The sequence below is a fragment of the Bufo gargarizans genome, chromosome 1 (assembly GCF_014858855.1).
Source record: "Bufo gargarizans isolate SCDJY-AF-19 chromosome 1, ASM1485885v1, whole genome shotgun sequence".
NCBI lineage: Eukaryota > Metazoa > Chordata > Amphibia > Anura > Bufonidae > Bufo > Bufo gargarizans.
In genome coordinates, this window is record NC_058080.1 from 469,804,063 (window position 1) to 469,822,725 (window position 18,663).

The window sequence follows — 18,663 nt, forward strand, 5'->3', positions numbered from 1 at the left end:
GACATGTACATGACAGACGTCGCTCTTAGAATCACAGTGCACACTTCACTTATTTGGGCAGTCATGGGGCCAAAACTGACCAAATAACTCAAGCATAAACTCAGCCTTACAGGTTGATGTTAGCGTCAAGTAGAAGCGCACTTCTTTTACACCGTTGTCAGCTGATTCCACATAGATGTCTACAGAACATGTTCTATTAAACGATTATACAAGTAGAGCCCCCTGACAGAGTGGAGAAGGTGTCAGCATATATTGTCCTTGACCATAGTTACAGCCACCGACCAATTTTCCCAAAAAAGGCTGTATCACAAGCAAATTTCACCACTGAATGGCTAATTGACGGAATGCAGTTCACAAAGAAGAAAGTCCACAGTCACCCATTAATTTTCCCAAAAAAGGCTGTTTCACAAACAAATTTCACCACTGAATGGATAATCGACAAATTTGGTTCATACAGAAGAAAGTCTACAATCACCCATCAATTTTCCCAAAAAAGGCTGTTTGCCAAACAAATTTCACCACTGAATGGATAATTGACGAATTCGGTTCATACAGAAAGTCCACAATCAGTGATGGCCAATTTGCAGTGTTCGCCGACGAACACATGCGATCTGCCATCTTTATTCCCAGCCTTCATCGGGCTGTTCTCGGAACTGCCTGCTCTCAGTGACCGCATGTGTTTCAGAGCGGCTCGCGGCACAGGCAAGGACTTACCTCTGCATCGCCGGGCTTGGGAAAAAAGATGGCAGATCGCATGTGTTCGTCGGCGAACACTGCGAACTGGCCATCACTGTCCACAATCACCCATCATTTTTCCCAAAAAAGGTAGTTTCACAAACAAATTTCACCACTGAATGGATAATCGAGTAATTCGGTTCATACAGAAAAAAATCCACAATCACGCATCAATTTTCCCAAAAAAAGGCTGTATCAGAAAGAAATTTCACAACTGAATGACAATGTAAATTCACTGCAGAACAGCTAATAACACGTACTTATTTTTCCCATTAATACACCCCAACAATGGCTGAATAACAATGTCGGTTCACTGCAGACTGGCTAATAAGACGTATTCTTTTTCCTCTTAATACACCCCAATTTTTTTTTTAAATGTGCTGAACGGCAAATATATATTTTTTGCTGCCACTAATACACAGCAAAAAGGCTTTAGAACATATAACTGCACCACTGAACGGCAAATATATTTTTATTTTGCCACTAATACACGACAAAAAGGGCTGTAATTTTCTCATCACCACACCACTCATCTCTTCACCACACAACGGCTAATAAGCACTTTTTCCCCCACTAATACAAGCCAAAAAATGCTTTAGAACATATAACTGCACTGCACAAGGGCAAATAAGACGTAGAAATATTTCCTTGTAATAAATCCAGTTAATGGCTTTATCAAACAGCATTTGCACCCCAATAACAAGAATGGTTTGCTGGAATTATGGCAATTTGTGTCCCCAGTCAGTGCAACAAGGTGTAATAGGATTGTTCCTATTACCCAGGCTGTAACCTTCCCTACTAAACCCTGTTGAACATAAATGCTGTGGAATGATTGTTCCCTATCCTTACTCTACACCTTGAATAATCTTTCCCTGCACTTGCAAATCGTTATTTTAGCACAATGACGTTTTTTTTTTTGCACTGTCCCTAGCGCCTGTTGACATCTTTCCCTGCACTAAGTACACTGGTAAATGGCAGAATCCAAGATGACTGAAGCTATCACAGGGATGTGACATCACAGGGCTGGCTGGCTGCTGATTGGTTGCATGCATGGCATTATGGGTGATCCCGCCTTCCCAGAGTTCCTTGCTCCATGTCCTCACACGTGCAGCAGCCCTTTTAGGAAAAACTGTGATTCATTACCACGAAGCATGAGGAAATTCGACTTTGGTGCGAATCGAATTTTTCCTGAAATTTGGATCAGATTCCACTTTATCAGATTCCATTTGCTCATCTCTAATTATAGTTAATGGGGCTGGTGGGCGTAACTGTAATGTCTGGCAATGCCAAATCTAGATAGCTATGCCAGCAGTGTAAAATAAGCCTAACAAAGCTAGAATCAGCCCTTTAACACACATTGAACCAGAGATCTCCCCCCATTTATTGCTCCAATTGCTCTGCTAGATTTATTTCTGGCTGGTAGCTCAAAGGGCTTTTCTGCTGCAGTTCTCTCTGTGTAACTGTTACTGCTTCTAACATAAGATAGGAGTGGTGGCAGTTGAAGATTCAAACTGAGCATGTGCGACTACCTCAGTTAAGTGGACAAGAAATAAGGAAAAGAACAAACAGCAGGTGGCGCTATACAGATACATTTTATTGAATAGCTCAATGGCTATACTACATTTTTAATTACATGCAATTAAAAAAGTATTCAGAGCCAAGTGCTAGTTTTAGAAATGTAGAATATTTTTCATAGCACAACCCCTTTAATTCATTCACTACAGTAGATCATCTTTAGTTGACAAAACATGAACAAGGTCATATATTAATAGGTTAACTGCTTTATGGGTGTTCCTCCTCTGGAGACCCTTCTTTATCAGCAAGAGCAGAAATGGGTATAAGATAGAGCATCTCTAGATTTGTAAGATCTGGGTATGCTGGCAGAAAGGGGCCCTTGATGTTTTTGTACAGAGGCCCTTAGTTGTCAATATCCAGCCCCGGGATTATCTTTTAGCCACCTTTGTATAGCGTTAATGAAAGCTAGTAATAAAGAGTTTATAGGCAACACACTATGCCATGGTATGTGTTTGTAAGTTCATGCTGCTTTTTGGCCTCAGGTTAATATGGTTTAGTTGTATAAGCATTACTCTACAGGAGGGGTTTCTAAAATGTTTTTAGAACTGTATCACTCTGGCTATCAGCATGTAAGGACATTTAGGTCAACAAGGCTCATGCACACGCAGATATTTTTTTTTTCTGTGTCCATTCTGTTTTTTTGCAGCCCATATGTGGGACTATTCACTTCAATGGGGCCGCAAAAAAAAAAAACAGAAATGCATTCCATGTCCATATGTCTGCATGGCTGTACCGCAGAAAAATAGAACATGTCCTATTCTTGTCTATTATGGACAAGGATAGGACTGTTCTATTAGGGGCCAGCCATTCCATTCTGCAAATTTCAAAACATCCAACGGTTGTGTGCGTGAGCCCTTATACTGTATGATTTATATACAATTCTAAGCATATTTTTTTTTTTTTTGTTTTTTTTTATGCATGCGTCTTTGAAAAACAATTTTTTTTTGTCTGGTTATGTAAATAATTTTTGCACCTTTTTTCAATAATACATGGAGCTTTATATAAGGCCATTTTTTTATTATTTTTTTAAAATTCTTTATAACAAGGAAGAATTTTAGAAATGTATCAGTTTTTCATATTTTTTATCTTTTTTTGTTAATAGCACAACATGTAACTGGCCTCTTTCACACTTGCATTGTCCGGATCCGGCGTGTACTCCACTTGCCGGAATTACACGCCGGAACCGGAAAAACGCAAGTGAGCTGAAAGCATTTGAAGACGGATCCGTCTTCAAAATGCGTTCAGTGTTACTATGGCAGCCAGGACGCTATTAAAGTCCTGGTTGCCATAGTAGTAGTGGGGAGCAGGGGAGCAGTATACTTACCGTCCGTGCGGCTCCCGGGGCGCTCCAGAATGACGTCAGAGCGCCCCATGCGCATGGATGACGTGCCATGCAATCACGTCATCCATGCGCGTGGGGCGCCCTGACGTCACTCTGGAGCGCCCCGGGAGCCGCACAGACTGTAAGTATACTGCTCCCCCGCTCCCCACTACACTTTACAATGGCTGCCAGGACTTTAGCGTCCTGGCAGCCATGGTAACCATACAGAAAAAGCTAAACGTCGGATCCGGCAATGCCCCGAAACGACGTTTAGCTTAAGCCTTTCAATGGGCATTAATTCCGGATCCGGCCTTGCGGCAAGTGTTCAGGATTTTTGGCCGGAGCAAAAAGCGCAGCATGCTGCGGTATTTTCTCCGGCCAAAAAACATTCCGGTCCTGAACTGAAGACATCCTGATGCATCCTGAACGGATTTCTCTCCATTCAGAATGCATTAGGATAAAACTGATAAGGATTCTTCCGGCATAGAGCCCTGACGACGGAACTCTATGCCGGAAGAAAAAAACGCAGGTGTGAAAGAGCCCTAAAGGTGTTAAATAAAAGTCACTATGGATTGAATCTGTAAACAAAATAATTCCATAAAAAAAAAAAAAATAGATACCCAAGTGTTGGTCTGCTCTTCAGTCAGTGCTGATCACACAATTGCACACCTCTGACTTGCCCATAAAGCTAATTATTCATGGACAAAATATGCACATTGTTTTTCAGATGTGCCTTACCCCATATATTTATAGAAGCCACATGTATGGACAACCTGCTTGCAAATAAGCAGTGCCTATAAGCAGCATGTACGATTTTGCACTGTTGGTATTCACCCTGGTAAACAGGATAAGCAGACGCAGTATAGAGGCACCAACCAGTTTGAAAACCAAAAGTTCACACGTTATAAAGTTCACAGAACAAAAAAAAAGACTTTCAAGCAAAAAAGTCACCTTGCAGTATTGGTGTAAGTTCAAACTATGCGGCCTGCTCTGCCAACAAGAGTCCATTAGCAGGCTTTAGTCTGCCTGTTTCCCCCTCACATGGGTCTCAGCCCTCCACCCCGGCACGAGCCTCAGATCCCAATACAGAGATCCCCTCTGCATGAACCCAGCTGTCTTTTAAAGGCAGCTAGGTGTTAACAAAAACCCGGACCGGCACCTGCGATCCAGTCTGGTGTTTGACCTTACCTGACTGCTAATTAGTCCAGCAGAACACACTGGGAGGAAAATACCTGCCTCCACATACAATTCCCTTTACTGTGTCACATACCCCCCCCCCCTTTGTTCAACCTTGAGGGGGTGAACACATGCATAAACAGTGCACCCGGGACAGTGCCTCTGCATTTACCAGCAACCGGCCTGCTCTGTGCTCCACCGTGAACTCAAAGTTCTGCAGTGACCAGAGCCATCTGGTGACCCAGAACTTCCTCTCTTTGTTCAGGTGGTGACAGGCCGCGGCCAACCCCGTATCGCTCCTTTAGAGATGGCTTGTCGCCGAGACACGGTTACCCGGTACGGCTTTAACCAGACTTTTGCCTGGGGCTCAGTGACAATACCACGGTGGATTATGGAAGGGCGTTCAGGGAGGTCAGAGAACACATCCATGCTCTGACTAACGAACTCCCTGGCCCCCTGAGTCTGTTTAGCGGAAAAGGCTGTCAGTAATCTTTTCTGTGGCAGCCACTTTCCCTGTAGCAGAGGGACCGGAATCTCTTCCCCTAGATAAACCGGCCGCGGGCTGTTCTCAGTACAGGTCTCCCTAACCTTCCAAGGTTTTAGGAAATTAATATGGTAGACCTGCCTCGGCTTTTGCGACCTGGCTGGCGTACCTTGTAATTTGTGTCTCCAACTTTGGCCTCATGCACACGACCGTTTTTCTGGTCCGCATCCGAACCGCATTTTTTGCGGCTCGGGTGCGGACCCATTAACTTCAATGGGCCCACAAAAGATGCAAACAGCACTCCGTGTGCTGTCCGCATCCATTGCACTGTTCCGTGGCCCCACAAAAAAAATATGGCATGTTCTATTCTTGTCCATTTTGTGGACAAGAATAGGCATTTCTATAATGGGCGGCTTCTATTTTTTGCAGATCCGCAATTTGCGGACCGCAAAAAATGGCACGGCCGTGTGCATGAGGCCGTTCTCTGATGTTTTGTAGGGCCCCTGCCACCTAGCAAGGAACTTACTGTCGACAGGAGGCCCAAAAACCAAAACTGGATCTCCCCTGCTACAGTTACAGATGCTCGATTATAGACCAGATTCTGGGCTGGCTCAGCTATCTTCCTATGCTCCCTACCTATCCTATTCAGTGGGATTGTCTCCCCCTCACCCACCGGATCTACCGTAGGCCCCTTCCCCTTGGGTTTCTGGTGTTCTAACACCTCAACTGGGCCAGGCCTCTCTACTGGAGCTTTACCTATCTCCTGGGGATCAGTATGTACAACGGCCGGCCACAGGGCTGGGAACAACGGAAAGTCTCTTCCTAGTATCACTTTATAGTGCATGCTGGTGGTCACGGCCACCACATGGATCCGCCTGCCGGCACACGTGCTTAGGGACACCAGAGCAGTGGGGTACTCTTTTATATCTCCATGTATGCTGAGCACCCCGACTTTCCGACCCGTAAACTCGGTGGGTTGCACCAGGGAAGCCCTCACAAGGGTCACCCGGCTCCCTGAGTCCAGCAGAGCCACCACGGGAGTGACTCCCACCTCCACCTGACACAAAGGTTCGTTATTGAGAGTTTCTGGAGTGTCTGACGCACCGACCCTTCTGGCATACCATGACTGTCGATACCCAAAGTTTAAGTCCATGGGCTCGACCAGGTGGAGACAGTCGGCCCGTACATGGCTGGGCTCATGACACTGCCAGCAGATTAACGGGTTCCGATCCCCAAACTGCACATTTTGTGCGTTCTTTCTCAGCTGAGGCCACCGGGTCTGGGGCGGGGATTTTCTGGATTTTGTTACACCCTTCCCCAGAGTTCCCCCCTGGAGTTCCTCAGTAGCCCCATACCATTCGACCAGGTCTACCATCTCCAGGGCACCAGTAGGAGACATCTGACCAATCCAGCGATGGAGGGGTGGTGGAAATGCCCTCTGGAATTTGTCAGCTACAATACGGTCGAGCGTAGCATTGGGACTCAGTACATCAGGCAGTAGCCATTTTTGCAAGAGATGCAGCAAATTATAATACTGGGGTCCCGCTCGCTCAGCCGGGTTAAACTCCCACTGATGCACCCGCTGGGCCCGGACCAACACATTCACCCCCAGTCTCACCAGGATCTCACCCATAACCTTATAGTAGTCTGCCGCTTGCTTGTCCGGTAAATCAAAGTAAACCTGTTGGGTTCCTGATGCCAAGAACAGAGCGATGACCTCAGCCCACTGGTCTCGGGGTAGACTCTCTCTCACGGCCACCTTCTCGAACCCCGCCAGGTACGTTTTGACATCATCCGTCGGTGCCATCTTGGGGATCGCCATGTGGACTGATATCCGGTCATCGTGGACTCCCTGAGATACTCCTGTCTTCTCTAAGGCCATCACGTGTTGCAGCAGCCGCTGGTTCGTTTCTTGCTGTCGCTGATTAGCCTCTAACAGTTGCCTGTTAGTCTCCTGCTGCTGCTCCATGACCTGTTGTTGCCTTAGGTTGGCCTGCACCAGCTGCCTCATCATCTCCTCCATCTTGTCCCGTGATGCTGGTTGCAACTTAGCAGGCTTAATCCAGGTCATACAGAGCCCTGAAAAAACTGCGAATTTTTTTTTGGGGCTTTACGCTAGCCTCACTGTGATTGCACGCATCCTCCACTAATTGTGGCGATTCGCTCTGGTAAACAGGATTAGCAGACGCATTAAAGAGGCACCAACCAGTTTTTAAACCAAAAGTTCAGTGTTTATTCACATGTTGGAAGGTTCACAGAACAAAAAAAAAGACTTTCAAGCAAAAAAGTCACCTTGCAGTATTGGTGTCAGTTCACATCATACTGCCTGTTCTGCCAACAAGAGTCCATAAGCAGGCTTTAGTTGGCATGTTTCTCCTCACATGGGTCTCAGCCCTCCACCCCGGCACAAGCCTCAGATCCCAATAAAGAGATCCCCTCTGCATGAACCCAGCTCTCTTTTAAAGGCAGCCAGGTGTTAACAAAAACCCGGACCGGCACCTGCGATCACAGCACCAATGGACAATAAATACAGTTGAAACCAGAAGTTTACATACACTATATAAAAAGACACATATGTATGTTTTTCTCAATATCTGACATGAAATCAGAATAAACCTTTCCTGTTTTTGGGCAATTAGGATTACCATAATTATTATTATTTGCCATATGCCAGAATAATGAGAGAGATAATGTTTTAAGGCATTTTTATTACTTACTGCAAAGTCAGAAATTTACATACATTTCATTAATATTTGGTACCATTGCCACTAAACTGTATGACTTGGGTCAAACGTTTTGGATATCCTTCCACAAGCTTCTCACAATAGTTGGTTAGAATTTGGGCCCATTCCTCCTGAAAAGACTGTTGTAACTGAGCCATGTTTAAAGGTCGTCTTGCACGCACCTGCCTTTTCAGCTTTGCCCATACATTTTCAGTAGGATTGAGATCAGGGCTTTGTGATGGTCACTCCAAAACATTGACTTTGTTATCCTTAAGCCACTTTGTAACCAGTTTGGCAGTATGCTTCAGGTCATTGTCCATTTGGAAGACCCATTTCCGTCCAGGCTTTAACTTCCTGGCTGATGTCTTGAGATGTTGCTTCAGTATTTCCACATAATCTTCTTTCCTCATGATGCCATCTATTTTGTTTAGTGCACCAGTCCCTCCTGCACCAAAACCACCCCACAACATGATGCTACCACCCCCGTGTTTCACAGTTGGGATGGTGTTTTTAGACTTCCAAGCTTCGCCCTTTTTCCTCCAAACGTAACGATTATCTTTATGGGCAAAAAGTTAAATTTTAGTTTCGACAGACCACAGGACATGTCTCCAAAAATGTAGGTCTTTGTTCCTGTGTGCATTTACAAACATTAATCTGGCTTTTTTATGTTTCTTTTGGAGTAATGGTAGAATGGCCTATCAGCCCATGTTGATACAGTACTCGTTTCACTGTGGATATTGACACAATCTTATCAGCTTCCACCATCATCTTCACAAGATTTTTGTTCTTGAGTTGATATGCACATGTCGGACCAAAGCACGTTTATCTTTGGAACACAGAACCCGTCTCCTTCCTGAGCGGTATGATGGCTGGACATTCCCATCTTGTTTGTACTTGTGTATAATTGTTTGTACAGATGAACGAGGCACCTTCAGGTATCATGAAATTGCACTCAAGGTTGATCCAGACTTGTGCAAGTCCACAATTCTCTTCCTGATATCTTGGCTAATTTCTTTAGACTTTCCCATGATGCGACCAGGGGCGGATTAAGTGCATGATAGGCCCGGGGCTGTCTACCCAACTTGGGCCCATCCTTCCCTCCATTTTAGTTTAGTTTTTTTTTTGTATGAAGAGGCTGCGCTGCTTCGTGAGTGCCACAGTCTCTTCCTAGGCCATATGACATCTTCAGAAGAAAAAAAAATACCCCAAATTTGGTCCTAAATAGTGTTGAGCGAATCCGAACTGTAAAGTTTAGGTCCGTACCAAACTTTACAATTTTTGGGACCCGGACCCGAACCCGAACTTTGCCGGAAAAGTTAGGTTCCAGTATGGTGTTCGGGCATTTAATAAAGCTTGTGAAAGGCTGCAGGGCAGCCAATCAACAAGCTTTTAAGCTGTGTGCCCTTAGAAGCCATCATAGCCATGCCTACTAATGGCATGGCTATGATTGGCCGGTGCATCATGTGACGCAGCCTCTATATAAGCTGGATCACGTGTAGCACTGCCCATCAGCTCTCAGTAGTGAAGGGACAGAAAGCAGGCAGCTTAAGGGAGGGACAGTGTTAGTGCAATTTTTTTTGTGAGTGCAATACACCATCTTTGCACTGCCCATCAGCTCTCAGTAGTGAAGGGACAGAAAGCAGGCAGCTGAAGTGAGGGACAGTGTTAGTGCAATTTTTTTTGTGGGTGCAATACACCATCTTTGCACTGCCCATCAGCTCTCAGTAGTGAAGGGACAGAAAGCAGGCAGCTGAAGTGAGGGACAGTGTTAGTGCGATTTTTTTGTGGGTGCAATACACCATCTTTACACCCCTGACACAGAAAGCTAATCATAAATCTGGCTGTAAATTCTGTGGGTGACCTACAGCGATTTTTTTTTGTGGGTACAATGCAGCAATGTACTTTGTACCCCTGATACACAAATATAATAGTTAATCCGTCTGTTAGTTAGGTGCACGTCATATATCCATTTATTGCGTGAAGTACACTTGCACTGCATACGTGACAGGGAAAATAATATAGTTAATCTGTCTGTTAGTTCAGAGGGTGAGCTCAAAGAATGAGGAGAGCATCAAATAAGGGACGTGACACTGGTCGTGGTGCTGCTGGTGTTGGTGGAGCTCCTGTTGCAGGGAGAGGATGTGGTCGATCTGTGCCAGCTACACGCCCAAATGAAACACCTTCCTCAGGTGCACGTAGGTGACAGAGCATTCAGCGTAATTTTGTAGGCCCGGATACCGGTGTACGACTGGTGAGGCCAGAACAAATAGAGGCGGTAGTAGATTGGGTGGCTGACAGTGCCTCCAGTTCCTTCACATTGTCTCCCACCCGGTCCCCTGCTGAAAGCGCAGAACTGGCATCTGCAGCCCATGGGCATCTGTCTTTCACCTCACCCCCTTGCAAATCAGCCAAGCAGTTTGAGCCCAAAGTCATGCAGTAGTCTCTTATGCTTTTTGATGACTCTGCTGGCAGGGTTTCCGAGGGCCGTCCACATAGCCCTGCTCCAGAAGTGGAAGAGATTGAGTGCACTGATGCCCAACCACTTATGTTTCAGGATGTGGATATGGGAGGACCACCGCAGCATATCTCTGATGACGACGAAACACAGGTGCCAACTGCTGCGGCTTTCTGCGATGTGCAGACCGGCAAGGAGGGCAGGAGTGAAGAGTGGTTGGAAGATGATGTGGAGGATGACGAGGTCTTAGACCCCACATGGAATCAAGGTCATGCGAGTGATGGGTGCAGTTCGAAGTAAGGGGTGGTGGTCACACACCACTAGCCGCACAGCAAAAGAGGGAGCAGTGTGCAAAAGCAGAGTTGCTGTCCCCTAGACAGTACGCCTGCTACTGCCCACTGCACCCAAGGACTGAGGACACCAAAGCCAGCTCCAAGGAGTTCCCTGGCGTGGCAGTTCTTCAGACAATGTGCTAACGACAAAACGCTAGTGGTTTGCACGCTGTGCAATCAGAGCCTGAAGCGAGGCATAAATGTTCTAAACCTGAGCACCACCTGCATGACCAGGCATCTAAATATAAAGCACAAGCTGCAGTGGAGTAAGCACCTCAAAAACCACAAAAGATCTCAGGCTCCTCCTGGTCCGTCTTCTGCTGCAGTCTCGGCCTCTTCCTCCCCCTCTGGAGTGAAAGTGGCCACCCTGCAAACAGAGGATGTGGCAGCAATGCCACCACATCCGTCACCATCTCCAAGCATCTCCACAATGTCCCATGGAAGAGTTCAGCTGTCCATCTCCCCAATACTGTAGAGAAAGAGGAAGTACCCCCTACCCACCCGCGATCCCTGGCTCTGAATGCCAGCATTTCAAAATTCCTGGCCTTTGAAATGCTATCATTCCGTCTGGTGAAGACGGAGACTTTTAAAAAACTTATGGCCGTTGCTGTCCCACAGTACGTGGTTCCCACTCGCCACTACTTTTCAAGGCAAGCCATCCCCGCCTTGCACAACCAAGTGGCGGACAAAATTAGGTGTGCTCTGCGCAACGCCATCTGTGGCAAGGTCCACATAACCACTGATACGTGGACCAGTACGCACGGGCCGGGAAATTATATCTCGCTAACTGCACACTGGGTAAATGCAGTGGAGGCTGGGCCTGAGGCGGATAGCAGTTTGGCGCATGTCCTTCTGCCACCGAGGATTGCAGGACGTTTCTCTTTGCCTCCTGTTGCCTCCTGCTCCTACTCCGCTTCCTCCTCTACCACCTCCTCATCTGGTCAGCGTAACACCTTCACCACCAACTTCAGCACAGCCAGGGGGAAATGACAGCAGGCTGTTTTGAATCTCATCTGTTTGGGGGGAAAAACCCACACTGAGCAGGAGCTGTGGATTTTTACTATTCTTCTCTGAAGGTCTTCTCAAGCTATGCCAGGTTGGATGGGGATTGCCTGTGGACACCCATTTTTAGGTCTCTTCAGAGATGTTCGATGGGGTTCAAGTCAGGGCTCTGGCTGGCCACTCAAAGACATTCACAGAGCTGTTCCTAAGCCACTCCGGTTTTGTCTTGGCTGTGTGCTTAGGGTAATTGTGTTGTTGAAAGGTAAACTTTCAGCCCAGTCTGAGGTTCAGAACACACTGTATCAGGTTTTCATTAAGATTATCTCAGCTTTCCCTTATTCCTGACCAGTCACCATGTCCCAGCTGCTTAAAAACACCCTCGTAGCACATGATGCTGCTACCATTATGCTTCACTGTAGGGATGATATTGGGGAGTGCCTGGGTTTCTCCAAACATAATGCTAACGATTGAGGCCAAAAAGTTTAATCTTGGTTTCATCAGACCTGAATGAAAAAAATAATATGAATATGAAGTTTACTTCGAAGTATAGGGGTCTGTGTTTGGAATTTTTGGATGTATTGGTTTCTGTTGAAAAGGGTGTTATAACAAAAGGAAACTGAATGCGACCAATTCTTTGTTAGGGTGGAGTCAGATCGTGTTTTATGCCTCAGTTTATTTTTATTTTTTTTATATAATCTTTATTGGTATTTAAAATATTCATGACAATCATCATCATATTAATATTTTTACATTATAGAATATAATACAATGTAAATACCATTTATACGTTACCCTCCCCTTCCCCAATGCCTGTTACTCTCAAAAAGGAAAAAATAAATAAAAAAATGAATTTTTCTTTCCCTTCCTCTCTCCTTTCAACCACTCCTAATATCCTCTCACCTCCATAACCCAGTGCCTCACCCCCTCCCCTCCCCATCCCCTGTCAGCGGACCACCATTCTTAATCCTGTTGGCCTTTCAACCACTTCCACCACAACCTAGAGAATCTAAGTTTTATCTTTATCGATGCTAAATGAAATTCTTCACTAATAGAAGTTCTAGCCAAATTCGCCCATTCCTTAACCGTTGGTAACACACTGCTACCCCAATGTCCAATGATACATCTCCTAGCCTTAAACAAGAGTTTAGCTGCTATTTCTCGCTGATCTAAATTATTTATCCCGTCCATCACTCCAAACATGCATACTTCGAACTCTACCGGGACACTAAACCCATGGTATGTCTCTATCTTCTCATTTACCTTACACCAAAAATCTTGGATCTCTCTGCATGTCCAGAGTATATGGACGTCATCCACACCTATCTGTCCACATTTTTTGCAGCCAAATTCACTAGGTTTATAAAACTTCATCAAATCTTTAGGGGAGTACTATAGTCGATATAGTATATTAAATTGTGTAACCCTATGGGAGAAATTATGTGAAACCACGTTTTTTGCGTGTATCACCTTCTCCCAAAACATCTATCTGTTGGGGAAAAAGCTTCTGCCATTTATAGCCTAAATAGTTTGCTGCTCCTTTTTTTGTCTTCTGATATAGTAGATTTTGATATATCCTTGATATCAGCTTCTTATCAGCTGTTAACTTAGATATATTTACTATAGGTTGTGGGAGGGTAGATATATATGTTCCCCTCCCCACCGACTCCCGCAGGGCTTGTTTCAATTGTAAATAGTAGAAAGACAAGTCTCTATTCCCCGGATCACAGGCTTTTCTAAGTTCTAAATAATCAATTACATCTCCATCCTTCCATAACTGTTCCAATTTATAGATACCATTTTTCCACCACACTTCTTGTTCAATAGATTTTAATTCTCCAAGATAGGGGTTGTCCCAGAGTAGAGTGCTCTCATGCACTCCAGTCTGGGGCCACATATCCCTTATCTCCTTCCAAATTTTGGTCCACAACCCAAAAAGTAGTACTTTGTTGATTTGCTGATGCGACAAGGTGTTAGCTTTCACTAATTGAAAAATACTGCATTTATCTAAGTTTTGAAATTGTGTTTGTTACAGAGAGGTTACCCTAAGCAATTGCTAGATCAATCTATGTCCAAAGCATCTAGATTGAGTCAGAAAAAATTACTTACTGGGTGGGTGTCGTGCTATTCAGAGACATCAAACACAAAGTCAAAGGTTTGCATTTTTTATTTAAACATAGCCTGATGGCTGCTGTTATTCAGGATGTTATCTTTAAGACTTGGCATATGCTGAAGACCCTTTGTAAGAAGTAGTTATGTGGGACGCAAAAACAATTGGTTGTCCTCTGTGACTCCTCAGGGTAATTATTGATGTGGAAATTGCTCTTTCTGTAGTTATTTGTTTTAACTACTGGTGACTTCCGTAATTCACACATTTTCTGGATTATAGAAAAAAACTACCAGCACAATATTAGTGTATTAAAGTGACCCTTCAGTTGTGTTTTTAGCTAAAGACCCACTGATTCCATGACTCCTCATCTGTCATCCAAGATGACCGCATCCCTTCTCAAACTAGCTGATGCACACCCTGCATCTGGTAGTCCAAGACACTTCCTGCATAACCAGCCATGCTCTCGGATTGGCCAGCACTGCACACATGAGCAGCGCTACCCAGGCTGCAGACTTCTGCAAAAATGTCTCTGCAAGGTCATCGTCGGACCAGCCTGAGGTTTTTATTCAGCAGTCCACAAGTAGTTAACATATGCTCCAATATTATAATACATAATATATACTAATACAAAAAGCGGTGGCAAACTTGCCTTAACTGTGTTTTTCACTTCCATTACTCTAGAAGGATAGCCAACCCAATGGGGGTGATTCCATCTAAAACCTAGTACCAGGAGTTGATGGTTTACTGTGGAGCGCTCTCTGCATTCAGCTGCTTCATAACTCCTTCACTCTGCTTTGAATGATGGTTGTAGCACCCAACAAGGAGATCACTACAGATGTCATTCAGAGCAGAGGGGAGGCGTTGTAAAGCAACTTAATGCAGAGAACAGAGACCTCTTCACAGTGAAGCTCCACCTCTAGTGCAGGAGCAGAACCTGGCCCAATAAAATTTCATATTCACACTACTCCTGATAATAAAGCTCCACCAAAGCTAAGTTTGTCCTGCTTATCATCAGCAGTCAGCGGTTTTGCATGGTCAAAACTGCTGATTGACTCCTTTAAATTGATATATGTAAAGTTGAGAATATCAGTGACGTACCTGTATTATCTGATAGTTTTTTGACTGATTGTAAATGGGATCTGCACTACACTTCCACAGATGCCCCTACAAATATACTTTGTCCTGTGCAGAATTTTCTTTCTTACCAAGTTCTGTTATCTTCTTGCAGTATTTGGGATGCATAGAAGTTTTACGCTCCATGAGATCTCTAGATTTCAACACAAGAACACAGATAACAAGGTAGGACAAGTTTTATTTTATCTTCTTAGCATGAACATATGCGGTAATTATTGTGCCACCAATCTACAAATTAATAAACTGAACAAAAATATACTTTGAGGATGATTTTATTTGATGATTACTTACGATTTTTTTCATTTATACCAGAAAGGCATTTTCACAAAAATATATTGTCAGATATAAATTTAAAGAACAAAATAAAAACAAAACTAGAAAGTGTAATAACTGTGGAAAACAGACAGAGTCAAACTTCCATATAGGGTTGAAAAAGAATGTACCTGGCTACCACAGCAGAGATGTCTTGTCAGTTGCACAGTATTTGGGGGGGGGGTGAGGATGCAAATAAAGATCGTGGTTGTGCAAATAGGGGATTTGGTAAGGCACTGCATCATTTCTGCCTTGTATGGCAATGCAGAAATAAAATTGCAGAAATGGACGTGCTGATTGCAAACAGGTTTAAAAGGTTCTCTGGGATTTTGATATTGATGGCCTCTCCTCAGGATAGATCTTCAATATAAGATTGGCGGTGGTCCGACCCCTGGCATTTCCGCCGACCAGCAGTATGAAGACGCTGCAGTGCTCCATGAGTGCTTAGGCCTCTTCCTAGGCCATATTACGTCACATTCAACAGTCACATGGCCTAGGCACAAGTCATTCCCAATCAGATGATTGGAGCTTAGTTTCAGTACCAAGCACAGCCTTTATCCTATGGATGGCGCTGTGGTTGGTGAGCAGTGAGAAGGTCCTGAGGATAGGCCATCAATATGAAAGTCCTGGAGCACACCTTTTAGGCAGATTAATCAGGCGACTCTTTATGCTTCTCATATTAATAATGCCCCTTTACAATAATAATGTGCACTTACTGCCCTTTTCATAGTAAAAGTGCCCCTCATTTAGTAAAGTGCCCCTACTTAGTAGAGACACAATGTCTCTTTAGCTTTTGTGATGACACATACCACACCACTCATAGACTCATATAGGGAGCAGTTTCAAAGATTAGCAAGATATTGGTCACTAGTGATGGACGAACATCTGCCAGGACGGTTCGCGAACGCGATCGCGCGAACCGTAAGTTTGCGGCGGGTCCCATTCATTTTAATGGCAGGCGAACCTGAAAAACCTTCAGCTCATATTTGCAGCAAAGAAATTATTACTAGAAGTGCACAAATAGTCCCACAACATGGACAGTGACATACCAGGTGTATTATTCGAATTTGCGATCTCCATTCATAATTTTTTTCAATGCGAAATATCGGCAATATAATTTTCGCGTACGCGCATGCGCAAATGCACTATACAGTACCCAAATGCACTATAAAGAAAGTATATTGGTATATAACACCTCGCTTCAATCAGTTTTTTTTGGGGGGGGGGGGGCAACTGGTATATCACACCAGTAGAAATTATTTGTTCCATTTGTCCATCTATATACCTGCAGTATCGCAGCAGAACCGCACACAACTGCCGCACAATACAAATGCACTATAATATACTCTCTAACATAGAAAGTATATTAAAACATTGTACAAGGAAGACAATCCATTAGAATATACAGTACAGACCAAAAGTTTAGACACACCTTCTCATTCAAAGAGTTTTCTTTATTTTCATGACTATGAAAATTGTAGATTCACACTGAAGGCATCAAAACTATGTATTAACACATGTGGAATTATATACATAACAAAAAAGTGTGAAACAACTGAAAATATGTCATATTCTAGGTTCTTCAAAGTAGCCACCTTTTGCTTTGATTACTGCTTTGCACACTTTCTGTACATAAAGATAAAACGTAACCTTTAACAATGTTACTATGAGGGTCCATTCAGACGTCCGTAAGTGTTTTGCAGATCCTCAAAACACGGACACCGGCAATGTGCATTCTGCAATTTGCGGACCGCACATCCCCAGCACTATAATAGAAAATGCCTAATCTTGTCTGCAATTGCACAGCACATTCCGGCCCCACTAAAAAATGAATGGGTGTGCACCCGTTCCGCAAAATTGCGAAACGGATGTGGACCCATTTTGCTGACGTGTGAATGGAAAAGATATCCCTCAAAATGAAAATAAATTAAGTTATTAAAGTTAAGCAAAAAGCATATATGTGGTAGGCAAGAACAAGTGCTCAGCGGCACCAAATCAGAAACCATGTGTCCTACCACAATCCGGGGGGTTCCAGTGCACATCGATGAATCCGAGAGGGAAAGTAAAAAAAAATCTATCCCTGGGCTTGATGATGATGTGGTATTGAAGGACAGGGTGGGCAAAGACCTGTCCCTGATATTGCCCTACTGGCACTGATAGACTAACCACAGACCACCCGCCCTGATAAGAGTGACCCCGATGGAACCTTACCCTATACCCCTAGGCCCCTGACTTCCAGGTGATCACTATATAGATCTATGTGTTTTTGACTCATTATAAAAATATATTATAAGTATACCGCACCCCTCTGTGTATCACACCTATTGATAGCACACCTATACTAGTGCTTAAAATGACTTTCGTGGCCCTATTAGCTAGCGTTTGGTGTCCCTAAGGCCTCTTTCACACGGGCGTGAGTTTTTTTGCCCGGATAAGAGCCGGATGCGCGATTTTTTCTGCGCAAGTGCAAAACATTGTCATGCGTTGCACTCGCGTGAGAAAAATCGCGCATGTTTGGTACCCAAACCCGAACTTCTTCATAGAAGTTCGGGCTTGGGATTGATGTTCTGAAGATTGTATTATTTTCCCTTATAACATGGTTATAAGGGAAAATAATAGCATTCTGAATACAGAATGCATAGTAAACCAGCGCTAGAGGGGTTAAAAATAAATAAAAAATAATTTAACTCACCTTAGTCCACTTGCTCGCGAAGCTGGCATCTCCTTGTGTCTCCGCTGCTGATGAACAGGACCTGGGGTGAGCTGCTCCATTAAATACAGGTTAAGGACCTTCGATGACGTCACTCCGGTCATCACATGGTACGTCACATGATCTTTTACCATGGTGATTCCCTATGGTAAAAGATCATGTGATGACCGGAGTGACGTCATCGAAGGTCCTTAAGCTCTATTTAATGGAGTAGCTCACCCCAGGTCCTGTTCATCAGCAGCGGAGACACAAGGAGATGCCAGCTTCGCGAGCAAGTGGACAAAGGTGAGTTAAATTTTTTTTAATTTTTTTTTAACCCCTCTAGCACTGGTTTACTATGCATTCTGTATTCAGAATGCTATTATTTTCCCTTATAACCATGTTATAAGGGAAAATAATAATGATCGGGTCTCCATCCCGATGGTCTCCTAGCAACCATGCGTGCAAATCGCACGGCATCCGTACTTGCTTGCGGATGCCATCCGATTTTCACACACCCCATTCACTTCTATGGGGCCTGCGTCACGTCAAAATCGGAAAATATAGAGCATGCTGCGATTTCAACTGAACGCACAAGTGATGCGTTAAAAACATCGC

The 18,663-nt window shown here is 44.2% G+C and overlaps 1 protein-coding gene across 1 annotated transcript in view; it reads left to right on the forward strand.

Annotated features, from left to right (window-relative positions):
* SHC3 (SHC adaptor protein 3) overlaps positions 1-18,663 on the forward strand; it is a 224,178-nt gene that overhangs the window by 2,736 nt on the left and 202,779 nt on the right. Inside the window, exon 2 of the mRNA XM_044287510.1 lies at positions 15,139-15,209. Coding sequence (XP_044143445.1) covers positions 15,139-15,209 — 71 coding nt within the window. The remainder of the gene's footprint in view (positions 1-15,138; positions 15,210-18,663) is intronic.